The sequence below is a fragment of the Eurypyga helias genome, unplaced genomic scaffold (genome assembly GCF_000690775.1).
Source record: "Eurypyga helias isolate BGI_N326 unplaced genomic scaffold, ASM69077v1 scaffold16138, whole genome shotgun sequence".
NCBI lineage: Eukaryota > Metazoa > Chordata > Aves > Eurypygiformes > Eurypygidae > Eurypyga > Eurypyga helias.
The window spans coordinates 33,209-47,278 of record NW_010267722.1 but is presented as its reverse complement, the minus strand read 5'-3'; the positions used below and the strand labels follow the sequence as shown (position 1 = coordinate 47,278).

General features: G+C 44.1%; 1 protein-coding gene across 3 annotated transcripts in view; it reads right to left on the bottom strand.

Annotated features, from left to right (window-relative positions):
• Positions 1–7,895: 7,895 nt before the first annotated feature.
• The window catches only part of STMN2 (stathmin 2), a 14,146-nt gene continuing 7,971 nt past the window's right edge, over positions 7,896–14,070 (bottom strand). For 2 of the 3 annotated variants that reach the window (XM_010157541.1, XM_010157539.1), the window contains exons 3-4: positions 12,146–12,337; positions 7,896–9,237 (exon numbers count right to left, since the gene is read on the bottom strand). In XM_010157541.1, the coding sequence (XP_010155843.1) occupies positions 9,178–9,237; positions 12,146–12,337 (252 nt within the window). In that variant the 3' untranslated portion in view covers positions 7,896–9,177. The remainder of the gene's footprint in view (positions 9,238–12,145; positions 12,338–14,070) is intronic. The other variant, XM_010157540.1, reaches the window with a different exon arrangement.

Sequence of the window (14,070 nt, the reverse complement as noted above, 5' to 3'; positions counted from 1 at the left end):
ACCTGACTTGTGCAGGCCAGGAAGGCACATCTGTACATCTGCTGTGTAACGCAGTGGAGCTCATCTTTTAAAAATGACCAATCCTCAAGAGTTACACTGCTTAAACTGGGAAGAAATAGAATAATTTGGGAACATACAGACAAGCAAACTGTACTTTTGAGGGATGACTCTGCCTTCATGCTGGTGTTTAAGTAGGGAGTGGGTGAGTAGGGTTTGGAGAATTGGGGAGCTGCTGATCTGGAGGAACAGAAGAACTTTGTCCAGGAAATTTTCCTTCTTTGACAACAAATTCAAAGTTTCTTACCTACCTCTCCTTTTCAGAAAGAACTGATGATCTTCTTGAAGACACAGCAGACACCACTACCGGGTGAGGTCAAACACCCGTGGGGCTCACAGTCGTGGGATGTTACAGATACTAGAAGTGTGCATTGGCCTCAGAAAGGGATTAGACATATTATTAAAAAAAAATAGCCAACAGGAATGTTAAATGTACTATGTAATCTTTGCTCAGGCAGCTTTAGTAGTGCGTATTGTTGGAAGATAGAGAAGCATTGCTATGTTCCTGTATTGTCCTTATACTAATTTTTGAGTATCTCACTGACCTCCTGCAGTGGCTGAGTACTGGGCCAAATGGGTACTTTGTCCAATCCAGTGCTCTTGCAATTGAAGGTTCAAAAGATGCAGAATTAATCAAACCTGCAACACATCATTTTTGCAGCTAGGTGCTTGCTTAATTCAGAGTGAAACAGTAGGAGGAGTCTGGAGAACCTTGAAAAATCAGTCAATGTGTGTGTGAGCCCTTCTTAGATCTACAGGACAGGCCCACAAGCGCTGTCCGCACCTTCCCCTCCTATCATTTGGCAGAGGTGCAACGAAGGGAAGGGGATGGCCAAGTGGCTCTGGGAGTCAGCCTCAGCATCGCAGTAGGCCACTGGACTCACCCAGTGCCTTCTGAAGAGGAGAGGGAATCAAGTGCACTTTAATACTCCCCAAAACCTCAGAGACAAATTGGGCTTAGTAGAAAAATACAGGAGCAGTCAAGCTGGCTGCAGGAAGAGTGGGCAACCATGACATGGGAAGCCTTGAGCAGAGGAACATGCTGTGCTGAGGGAAAAAGAGCCAGAGTTGGGTGGAGGAGCAAGTGCCAGCTTTGCCTTGAGTCTGGGGTCTGCAGGGACATGTTGAGCTGTGGTAGTTCTGCCTGTGAGCTGCAGCCCCTGTAGCTGTGCTACAGCAGCCAACTACTTGCACTGCTGTGTCCCAGGACTCCCAGCATGGAGTTGCTTGGCTGGGGAGATCCTTGTTTTCAAGCTGGATGGGCTCAGCTGGCTCTAAATCCAGGCCAGGGAGCTTAGGGCTGTTTGGATATGTCCTTGCATACGTGGATATGTGCTGTGAGAGCCAGCAGATGCCTTGAGCAATGCAAAGGGGTTTGTATACCCTTTGTATATGCTTGCTACATCTATGAGCATTAAACATGCCTCGGCATGGGGGCCAAATGATGCAAACAGCCCGTGTACCAGTAAACAGTCCCAGTGTCCAACCAGTGCAGCTGGGTGCAGGCTGCCTGCTGGGAATGTGGGACTCCCCAACCCTGCCTGGGTCCTGCCAGGCACAGCAAAAGCTCGCCCTGGCCAAAAGTGTGCCTGGCAACACCGTAAACTCTCCATGCTCCAGAGGTCTGGAAGAAGATGCCTGAGTTATCAACCTCTTGGTAAAATGATTGGGTAGGGAAGAATATTAGGTGGCTCTTTTATTTTTACTGTCTCTTCCTAGTCCTCCACAACTATGTATCTTTGAAAGAAAAAAAATATCTCTCTTCAGTCTGCATGTGGTGAGACTGTCAGCCTTGGATAACCTTAAAAATAACGGGAAATAATGAGGAAGAATCTCTCTAATGTCAACGTTGTAAATTCCAACTTGGTTTGCTGATGAGCTTTATCAAAGCTACAGACGGAAACTCCTGAGAGAACAGAGATGCCTGCCTGCCTTCAAAAGTCATGAATCCTTTCATAGAAAAATACCTAACTTTTTAAAAACTAGCCCAAGCATTTGATTACTGCATAAAGCAGGTGGGTAAAAACGCACAGAAAAATAAAAAAGTGGTATAATTTCTACAATCAGCTCTAATATGGAGCCAACAGCTGGCCAAGAGACACCGATAATGCCCAAGGCTGTGACCTGCTGTGGGCTGGGGCTCAGGGCCACACACCCACGAAGCGCTGTCTGTGCTGGATGGCATCTTGGATGGCTCCAGAGTGCAGCTCCCAGGATGCCCTCTGACCACCACAGAGCTCCTTCCCACAGGACCCCTCCTGAGGTCCCAGAGGTTGTGGGGTGGGGGGGGGCTCAAAGCAGAAGCAGCACCCCCAAATTCACCCTTATCATTCCCCAACTAGGGTGCTGCTGCTGCTGCATTTTCTGCTGTCTCTCCGTGTCATCTGGCAGTGTCCTCCTTCCCCGCAGCACCCAGGAGATGAATTCTCCATCCTGGGAGCTCTTCTGGCTGGGCAGGCAGGGACCCAAGCTGACACAGCAGGCTGGCTCGTGGCACAAGGAAAATTGAGCTGACTCTTCATGGGCACATCTAAAAGTCTATCAGAAACTGTTAATTCAGGCACGAGCTGTGTTTTGTGAGCAAGCAGCTATGCTGCATCTAAATCTCTCCCTGGAGGCAAAAGACGTGCATTATCCAGTGCTTCTCCCAAGCTAATACCTATCCCAGGGATAATCTGCAATCCAGGTAATCAGTTCTTGGTTCACCAAGTGCTGTTCATTTACCACAGCGCTCCACCAGTTTTTTCATCGTTTGCAATCATCTAAGTGTAAAACACAGAGCAGGAAGGGAAGTCCCAGCTGCTGAGTCTGGCTGCTTCGGCTGTGAGCATCACCCTTTCCTAGCCTGCTCAGAATATAGCTGGAAAGCAGTGAGGTTTTCCTGCTTCCATCCTGCACTCAGGAGGACTGGTTCAGTCTCCCTGGGCAAAAGCAACCAGCTCCTAAACTCCAGACTAACAGAGCAGCTATTTTTAACTTATTTATTCATATGGCTACCTTGTCCCTTAGCTTATACAATGCCTGCCCAGTGCTGTATTCTTAAGGAAATGTAGCCTAAAGTAATGAATTTTCTCCAAAGAAAAAAATACTATCTTTTGTGTTGCATATAAACCCAAATCCAGACTTTAAGGCAGATGTAGAACATCGATCTTCACCATGCTCTAAAGCAGGATTTCAGGATAGAGCGCAACTTGACAGGCTTTTCAAAGTAAAATTTGACCATCTGTAGTTGCCTGTTAAATAATGAGAGCTTGCCCTCTTCTGGTCAACAGAAGCTGTACATTTGGTTTGGTTTGTTGTTGGGTGTTTTGGTTTTTTTTTGTGAAGAATGAGCCTGTGGAAATTATTATCTAAAAGACTCTTTGGGAAATTGCATATTTTAAGAGTTCATGTTTATAAAATGTATTTATTACGGTGCACTTGTTTTCCAAAGCTTGTTTAAAAGTCTGTTGCAACAGGCTTTTTTTTTTTCCTTTTCTTTTTCCCCTGGGCTGTATCTTGGATTAATGCCTTTCATGTCCTCCATCTTCAGGACCTGCCCAGGAGCTCCTTTTTCTGGAAGCCATTTGACCAAAGCCAACCTGTTACAGTAGGAAGACGTTTTCCAACAGCCATTTACTGCTAACCAAAGAAAGGAACTTGGCATCACATTGTAAACTTGAATAAGGTGAATGTTTCCAAGTAAATTATCAATTATATGCACTCTTATGGTCTTTGTGGACATTTGAATAGAAAAAGCAACCTCTGTTAACTTCCTCAGAGGAAAAGTTAAATCTCAGATGCTATCAGAGCATCGGCGTAACACTGAAGATATGAATGGCTGATGCACAGATATCTCATTGTACATGGGTGAACCCCCTAATTTACGGGCAGTCCACAGAAAACTCCGGTTTCTGCTGCTCACAGGGCTATGGGTTACATTTGCATATGTACTGTATTTTAGGCTCCTCTGTCTTGTGCCTTAGTTCCAAGTATTGGGGTGGGGTTGGAGAAAGGGTTCAGTGTTTTTCAAAGGAGACAGCTTCAAGGGTGACCATCCTCTCTCCTCTGCTGGGAGATGAAGTTGACTTTCAAATTCGGGAGTTTTTTTATGGTTCATTTAGTCCCTGATCTGCTGATGGCTTTTGATGCTAGTTTCTTGCTCTTCCCTGTACTTCTGTTGCTTTTCTCATATCAGAGTTGGGCTTGTTCAGCCTGGAGAAGAGGAGGCTCCGGTGAGATCTTATAGCACCTTCCAGTACCTGAAGAGGCTACAAGGAAGCTGGGGGGGACTTTTTACAAGGGCCTGTAGTGACAGGACGAGGGGTAACAGGTTTAAATTGAAAGTGGGGAGGTTTAGATTAGATATCAGGAAGAAGTTCACGGAGAGGGTGGGGAGGCACTGGAACAGGTTGCCCAGAGAAGCTGTGGATGCCCCATCCCTGGAAGTGTTCAAGGCCAGGCTGGACGAGGCTTTGAGCAACCTGGTCTAGTGGAAGATGTCCCTGCCCATGGCAGGGGGTTGGAACTAGATGATTCTTAAGGTCCTTTCTAACCCAAACCGTTCTGTGACTCTATGATTCTGTGTATTTGGTCTTTCTTCTGAGCCAGCCGCTGTGTACTATCTGTTGCTTTCTAGATATGTTTGAAGTCTCAGTGATGCAGATATTCTCATAGTCATGAGAGTTTCTGATGGTGGTGTTGCAATAGTTGTAACTCTGGCTACTCCTTGTTCCACACAAAACCATCAGCCCTTTTTGGTCTTAGAGCTATCTGTGGTTGTGCCACTCGTGTTACAGTGGAGTTAAACCTGAAAATGTCTGGACTCAGCCTGCAGATTTCACAGTCACATTCTACCTTATGTAAAGACCTAGTGTAAGCTGTTTGACGGACTAAATGGACATCACTCAGAGGAAATCCTTGCCATCCCCATTGTGTTTGGAGACGATTATTCCCGTTATTAAGACTGACCACTGCATGGCACTATTGCTCCAGCATCACTGCAGCACCGGTCCTGAGGCATGGGAAAGACATCCAAAATTCTCCCACTACCTCCCTTGCAATGTCCCTTCTGCTGTCACCTTCCACCGCTGAAACGTGCTCGGAATGGGGCAATGTGCTGCAAGATAGAAGTAGGGCCTGCCTCTTCCCATGCAGTCCTCTCTTCACCAAAAACCTGGCTAGAGGGTTTGATTCGGCAGAGTGGGATCAGGTAACGGATGAGAAAGAAGGTGTCCATGCTGCCCTGAATGCAGGTTTTAAACCATGTCCCTCTCCTTCTGGGAGACCAGTGAGAAGTACTTCTCTCTCTATGGTTTAAGGTGCTGGGAGTAAAGCTCCTTCCTATGGCGGTCATGGAGCCCGACCCTCCGAAAGGGCTGCTGAAAGGCAGACAGCACTGTGGGTATGTACCTGTCATGTTGCTGTACATCGGTGATGTGTTTGGGATTCTGGAGTGGAGAAATACACAGACATTGCTATTGGGCTATAGAAGGGTTAGGATTTTGTTCCAGTCATTCCAAAAAAACCCCAACCAACCAACCCCAACTCCCCACATGACAAGAGGCATGATAAAAATGGGAAAAAACAGCATAGTTTTGAAGTCCTGTGACAGTGACGGGTTTAAACACTACATCCAAGCCTCCTGACTTTGGGAATGTTTGACTCGGTTGGAGAATAAATTTTGTAGCTTTGGTAGGATGATGTGAACTGTGGCAGTTTTGAATCACCCCTGTTTGCTTACTTGGGCAGTTTCCTCATGGCAGCCTTGACATAACGGATGGGTTAGCAAACAGGATAGTGAGCCCTACCCGCCCTCGGAGGCCCCAGGTCAGAAGTGCCTTTCTTGGTGTGCTGCACAGCTCTGCCCTGCTCTGTCATGCGCCTCAGTGAGAGGAGGGAGCGTCTGTGTGGTGCAATGCCGGCGCTCCAGGCTCCCTCCTGTCCTTCGGGAGGTTTCAGGCAGCCTATGGAAAAACGCTCTGCATTGCAGCATCAGCTGCTTTAAGCTCACGGCATGTAGTTGGGCGTCTACCTTTAATTAAAGACAGAGCCTGATTTTTTTAATTTAAAAGCCCAAGAACTCTGCTTGTCGCTGAATTGGAAAATAAACAGAGATATTTCAAGTAGCCAGACTGGTAATACCTTAAAAATGGCTGTTTTGAATATTTTATTACTTTTCAAGGAGATCTTTAATCTGTAACTCCACGTGGGAGTCCCATGGCATCACAATGCTTTTGCCAGCACAAGCAGGGAGGAGCTAGGAACGCAGTACTGAAGTGAAATGTAAGGAAATAGTATAAGAAAACAGGAGTCATTTAAGGAGACGGCCATGCTGTAGCTCTCCAGATACTCCTTTTTGCTATTACAGATTAAATATGCAGTGTATTTCCAAACAGGCTTTCAAAATACAGCTATACCTTAATAAAATGAACTCTAGACCCACAACTGGTAAAAGATGCAAGTGAACAGCGGCAGAGCATGGGCTCTGACATGGATCTACAACGTTCTTGTCTTCACCCATTTCCCTGTTGCAGTCTTGGTACCTGTGGAGAAGCATTTCCCAGGCCATGCCCAGGCCTGTGCTGGGGTGAACATGTGCTGGGGACCATCCCCACTGCCACTTTGGATCTGGACACCCTCGTTTGGGGGAGAAGAGAGTTTAGCTCCATGGAGGCAAGGCAGGCTGCCCTGTTTGACCTCAGCATTAGGGCTTTGTCCTGTTCTCTGAGCCAGCGTAGCCAGCAGGACCAACAGGAAAAGAGCTGGAATCACAACCAGGGCTTGCAAAGTCAATGGACAGCAAAAACAGTGACTTGACATTGGGAAATGAAACCAGGAAAATCCAGGAGCCCTCAAACCAAGATCCTGGACCTTAAACTGAAATATAAGCTTGACTGAATGACATTTTTCACTGGGGCTTAAAGCAATATATAAACTTTGAAGGCTTGGCAACACTGAAGCTCATGACATCCAGATTCCAAATCTGCTATCTGGCTTCTCTGCTATGTTTACTTCTGGTAATTTTTCCAGAAAGACAAGGAATTTAGGCAAGGAAACCCAGCTGCCATAACAAGTTGGAGTACTCTCCTTATCCCGTGGCACAGAGCTCATTGCACACAGAGCTGAGCTTGCAGCCTTGTGCCTGGATCAGCTTCTGCTGCTTTCTGGCTGCGCCCCAAGTCTTCCAGGGACATAACTCTGCCCTGAAATAAAATAGGCTTCATGGGTCAGGAACTGATTGTTGTAGACCTGGAGCTTTTGGCCCATTTCTTTTAAAGTGCAAGTAAATGATGCCACTTTCATGACTTCAAATCAGAAAACTGATCTTAGAGGTAATTTTCCATCAACTGTCCAATTCTAAATGGGATCAGATCCAGTTTTGTATCTTAGCTCTGCAGCTCCCCTAGTGAATTAGTGTTTTTCACTAAATCCTGTGAATGGAACCCTTTTTGCCCTGAAAATCAGTATGTTAAGGCCAGAATCTTGTTGCAGCTACTGATGTATGTATCCAGAGATATATCAGTCACTTTTCTTCCCTCAAATTCAATTTTTACCCCAATATTGAGTCAGGATTAAGGGGTACATGTGCATGTGTGCATAGTTAGTTCTCTTTTTTAACAAAAGTGCTAGAGAGGTTACGTCCATAGGCTTGATTTATATGACAATCTTTAAAAGCAACCTGTCTAAGCACTGGAAAACACATCGCAGGGGTTATTCCTGTATTAGCAGAGAAACAGGCTTGGTTTATGAATAGGTCTTGTTTAAGTGTCATTTCCATGCTTTTAGGACTACATAAGGCTTTCACCTCACATGGGCATATGTCAGAGAAGTACTGGAGCGAGAGAAGAGACAAGCCCTTTTTCAGTTCACAGAACCCCAATTCTTTATTAATCACAGCTTGCTCACAATGACATACAGGAAAATAGCACTAATGAAGAGTAGAATATGCAGGCAGCAACCTCCGGGGGTAGGGACAACTTCAAAACTGCAGCTATTTTGGGGATGATATGTTAGGTTTGGTGATACTGTACTTGGCACAAGCACCCTGTCTAGTCATTCCTCCTGCTTCAGCCCTCTTAGTCCTAGATGTCTGTCACTAGGTAGGGTTGGCTAACACTGAAGAGTAAAGGTCATGACCGATGGAAGTCAGCAGTGTCAAAAAAAAAAAAAAGGTAACGACTGGCTCATGGGTTCCAGGTGAAATATTCGGTAGTCTCTTACACTATTACACACGTAATGTGGTAGCATCAGATAAGTATCATAGATCATGGCATCTACAGGTAAAGCCACTTGATGCTTTTAGTTGCTGCATCAATAAAGTTTCAAGTGGTGAATTAAGCTCACTTTACAATTAGCATCTGTATGGCTGTTTGGCATCATCCAGAATTTGTCATAGCTTGATGGTTACAATGTGCCTCTTAAATTTGCCTCAAACTGATCCCACTCGCATTTTCATTCTGCAGCACAGCTGTATTTGTTGCCTCCCGCCTCAAAAAGCAGCAGCAACAGGTACCGCACGTGGCGATTTACCCTCAGTTACACAGCACGCCTAAGTTGCATTTGAAGAAACTACATTTTGAGAGCCTTTTGTCTTGGACAGCTGAACGTGAAGTCACGATACCTGTGGTCTAGCCACTGTTGAAACAAAGCTCATTGATGGCGAAGCGGTCTAGGTTATTAGGCAATGACTGGTCTCTAGCACCATAGAACTACTACTGACCTCGTGGTGGGTTGGAATGAAAAGTCGCAGGGAACGGAATTAGACGTGAGGTGCTTCAAAGGAACAGACCCAGCAGATTCAACTGAGTGGGAAGAGACGACATCAGAAGCCTGTTACAGGACATGTAAGATTATGAAATAACTTGCATAATGCAATACTTGTATTTTTTAACAAAAATGTAAGTATTTACAAAATAAGATCCAAGTTTTTTAAACATCAAGCAAATCATTCTGCAAAGAGACCGCATTGGTTTTGTTTTTATTTTTGTTTCTTTTTTAAAGTTTTTTATTGAGTTCTTGATTTTTTTTTTTTTTAACCCATGTCATACATTTCCCATACTGATATCGCATGATCCATAATAATATAGGCAGGGGGAGTTTACTAATGGTGGGGATGGGTCACATCCACCATTGCTGTTTTCAGCCAGACAGTTCCACCTGGAGCTCCTTGTTTCTACGGACCTCTGCAGCATGCCTCTCCTGGAAAACATCAAGAAGGGAAAAAATCAAACCTCTTTCTCATTCTGCCTGCCCAGTGAGGCTACTGATGACAACCCGTTTAGGCTGTGAATTTGATGCTTGCACAAAACTCGTTCCCCAGCACACCCATCTTTAAAGGATGCAGCTCAGGGGAGCTGCCACCCACCAGATCATCCTGAGGCATGTTCAATGCTGACATTCTACTTACGCTCTGGAGCTCGGTCTTCTATCTGATATGGCCTGATACAGCCTCAGCACCTCAAAGAGTTTCATTTGTGTCCCTGCCCATGGCAGGGGGTGTTGGAACTAGATGATCTTTAAGGTCCCTTCCAACCCAAACCATTCTATGATTCTATGATTTTAAAGACCCACATAGAGAGGTGCTGCTTGGAGCATGAAATATGCCAAGTGCTCCCATTTGCCCTTTGAATTCCTATATGTTAAACAAAATATAGGGAAGGATGAGTGGGCTTGAATTACTTCCTTGCACACTGTATGCAGCATTGTTAGCTACTGTGTTATCTGTAGCATTTAGGAACCGTAAATAAAGGTCCAAGAATCTAGTTCTACCAAGACAGGTCAATCTGAACATCTCAGACTGAATGATAAAGCTAACTGTCCTCTCCATTCTTTCTCTGGGTGTGATGGAGAAAGGACATGGTTACCAAAGGTCGATGCTGGGCCCTTCTGTACACTTTTGGCCATGTTGTCTTCCCTTGTACAAATTAATTTAGGCTTACTTGAGCCACTGTATATTCAGATACTTCTGTGGAAATGGGCCTGTGGTCAGGAACAACAGCTGTCAAATGAATTTAGGAGTGTTCTACTTGAAGTGTTTATAAAACTATTATTTTTGGCAGCTTCTGGGTTTTAGGGTTTTTTGGTTTATGCCTCTTTCCTTTCAACTGTCAAACTATGAGACATTTACCTCGAGTGAGATCACTGAAAAAAGACCCCAGACAACTAAATGACAAGCACAAGGTGACCACAGGAGCAAACATCCATCCCCAGCTGACTTGACTTTAAGGCACTAAGATATTTCCATGCATTAGAGGGTCCTTTATGGTAGAAAATTTCCAGATGCCAACACTTATATTTTTATTGTCTGAGCTGGACTGAATTACAGGCCAAGACAGCTTATTGCATCAACTGAACCTGCATCACAGTTCTTACAAGATCCATAATTCTGAATGCTGGGTTTTAGAAAATACTTGTTCCTCAGGGTCCTGTTAATTGCAGCATACAGAAGTTGTCTTTGATTGCAGGAACTTCTACACACCAATACCTCGGGGCATCCACAGTTCTGTGTAGCTTTTGAAGATCTGGACCCTGATATCTCACTTCTTTCCCTGCATATTCAGGGTTCACTTTTTTCTTGGCAAAACTCTATAGCCATACAGTTTTTAATTACTGGTCTGTACAAATATTCCCAAATGAGTTATTGCCATCTTTGTTCAGAAGCCTTCTTGGGATTTCATGCACATATGCCATCTTATTGCTGTGGAAACAGAGCTTAACAGTCTGTTAACATTAACCCAGGACAGGGACATGCTTCAGCTGTCCTTTCCATTTCCTTTTGGACCTCAAGGATGGCTAATTGGCTTTTCCTTTTGTTTTCACAAGCTTTGGGATATGTGCCTGCAAACTAATCTAAGGCACAAATGTCAAGTAATCTGGGTACAAATCTTAAAGTCAAGAATTACCACATTTGCGTAGTTACTTGTAACATCATCCTTTGGTTTCTGTTGTTTCTCTCCTGCTCTCTGAGACTTTTGTCTCCATCAAAGAAGCAGAGGTGCTTATGGAGAAGATCTCATTGAAAACCACAGAGAGCTATTGTCTGTTAGTCAATTTAGTAATGTATTAGAAAGTTCGTCACTGAGAGAAACAAGTGATCACTCATGCAAAATTAATGATTCTTTTCTTAACACTTTAAATCTTTATCCACATTTGCCTCTCTTGTGTGGAAGGGTTGTTTTGGAGAAGGGCACACTTGGTCCTGCATGGTGGGGATTGTGATTGACCTGTTTCCTCTGGCTGTACCAAAGAACTCCAAAACAAAATGTGCTCTTTTTTAGTTGCAAGACTTATGGAAGAAAACAATAGGCCCCTTCTGATGTACAGGAAGGATTTTTTTCCCATACTTCTTTGTCTTTCTCCTCTGAGAAACCAGGAACTACAGACACAGGACAACTGTTTGATTTGTTCCATGACTTTTCTTAAAAGTCAAAATATAAACACAAGTGACCTTTCATTTCTTCACAGCACTTCTTAAAAGCTAGAAAATCAACCTTTCTCTGGAGACAGTCCAGTGAAGGGCCATGAAGATCATTAAGGGACTAGAGCATCTCTCAGTCTCTCCTATGAGGAATGGTTGAGAGAGCTGGGACTTTTCAGCCAGAAGAAGAGAAGGCTCAGGGGTGATCTTACATAAATACCCAAAGGAGGGTGCAAAGAGGACAGAGACAGGCTCTGACAGGGCCAGAGACAATGGGCACACACTGAAACACAGGAGGATCCCACTGAACATCAGGAAACACTTTTTCAGTGTGAGAGTGACCGAGCACTGGCACAGGTTGCCTAGGAAGGATGTGAAGTTTCCATCCCTGGAGATACTCAAAAGCCATGAGGACATGGTCCTGGACACCCTGCATGTCCGTGCTTGAGCAGGGGGATTGGACCAGATGACCTCCAGAGGCCTCTTCCATCCTCAACTATTCTGTGAGTGTGGGATTATAGATGTTTAGTCTGTTTCAAAAGTGAGTGGTGGTTTGGATGGGCAACAGGGGCTCTGACTTAAAAATTGCTCAAGTGTAGCAACTGAGAGAGGAGCTACCCACAACATGTCTTCAAAATACTGATTAGATTTTCCTCTCTAGTCCAGAGTGAGGAATAATGGTGTGGTTACCTTTTCTTGGAGACGTTCAATAAGAGCAGCTAAATTAGCTTCACGGTTTTCTTTGATCTGTTCCATTTTCAGTATCAGCTTTTCCTCTGCCATTTTGCTGAAGTTATTGTTCTCCTCCAAAGCCTTTTGAAGCACTTCTCGCTCATGCTCCCTCTTCTCCGCCAGATGTTTCAGCACCTGGGCCTCCTGGGACTGGAAACAGAGAGACATGCAGCTGAGATGAAATACTCATGTGGAGCAAAAAAACCCAACAACCCCACAGGGCAACAGTTCACTGAGTTTGGAAACTGCATAAAGTTTGTTGCTTTGTTGCTACATGTGCTGTTTGGAAAGATCACTGCTGTGTATAAACCCGATTAGCTTCAACAACAGGGGCTTAGAGGCACCGGGTACACGTGCCTAAGGTGTGCGCCTTAGGCAGCAGCAGAGGAGAGTCTGAAGCACTTCTGTTCACCAGAAATGCTGTCATGTCTTACTGCCCTGGTTGCTCAACCTCTGACAGCTGCAGTCTTTTAGCTATAAGCCTTTTATTTGTAGAGATACAGGACTGGGGAGCTGAAGGTATGCACAGCGTTAAAAGGGAGGTTGCCAACACAGGAGAGGTGCATTTTTTGCCTAGGTTGGGCTATCCTTTAATGTGCTTGAATAAATAATAACAGTCTTTGAGGTTAAGTGTTGTAAAAGAGAAAAAATCAATTCAGACAATGGGGTTTTTTTCCCCTGATATTTATGTTTGGCTCCCCCGCTCTGATTAGGAAGGGAAAAAAGGGTTTTATTCTATAGAAAATAATAAAGTTATTTTTAGTTAAAAATTCAGATTTTGCAAGGAAGATGAAAACTTCAGGGAGGAATTAAATGGATGCAGCCTATGAGCAATACTGTGTGATTCTTCTTTGTAAACTCATTGCTCAGAAGCATAAGCTTGGTTATTTATTTTAAATCACATTACTGACATGAAACCACTAATCCTAGGAGAGAAGCCAAAGAACTTGCAGCATTGGGCCTGTCCTCCAGGCAAATAAAGACAGTATGTTTCAGAAGGGTTATTTAGAAATGATAAACAACACTGTATGCTTTTGGATAAAATAAATTGGAGGGAGCATCAGAGGCAAACAGAAATCAGGGAATGAAATATAGCTCCAGGAAGCTAAGTGTGTATTTCAGTGCAGATCATGATGAACTGTTGCCATTGTTATCCATAAAAATTAATTAGTTTAAGGCCTAAATTAAGGGCTTTAACTAATAATTACCACTAGTGATAATGAATCCTATTAAATTCTTTCACATGGCTTTAAACAGAGTAAAAAAGGCTCCAATTCTTTTACATGAGCAAGATTCAGCTAGTGGGAGGAAACAAGTATTTTAACGAAGGTAAGATACACATAAAATCAAATGCACTGACTGGGCAAATTAAGCAGATGCTACAAAAGGCCGCAAAAGCCAGGCACGACATCTTGCAGCAAGACACTGGGGTAAAACAGGCTTTGCAGCTGTCACGGCTTTCTTGAGATGAGAGGAAAGAGGTACCTTCATCCATCTTAACGCATTTCTTTCACCTCTGGCCCAGTTGCAGGTTAAGGGCTCATTTCTCAAACTGTGCTCCCTGGAGCACTCGGTGATGGGTATGGTCTACTGAAATGGTTGCTACCTTCCATAGCCTCCTCCTTGCTTGTAAGTATGCTATTAAATATGCTATTATTATATTAAAAATACAGTACTGCCCTTTTATTAAATCTTGCACTTAAACATGCTATTACAGCTGGACAGACAGTAATAGAGCAAGCGTTATTTTCATCTTTGACTGAGAAAAAATAACTGTTGTGCAGGACCAAATGTGTTGCAAATGGGACCAAAGAGTCCTCAGACAGGCACAGCCAAAAGCAGAGGTACTTTTACTGGTGGAGAATGGAAGGAGAATGAGCACA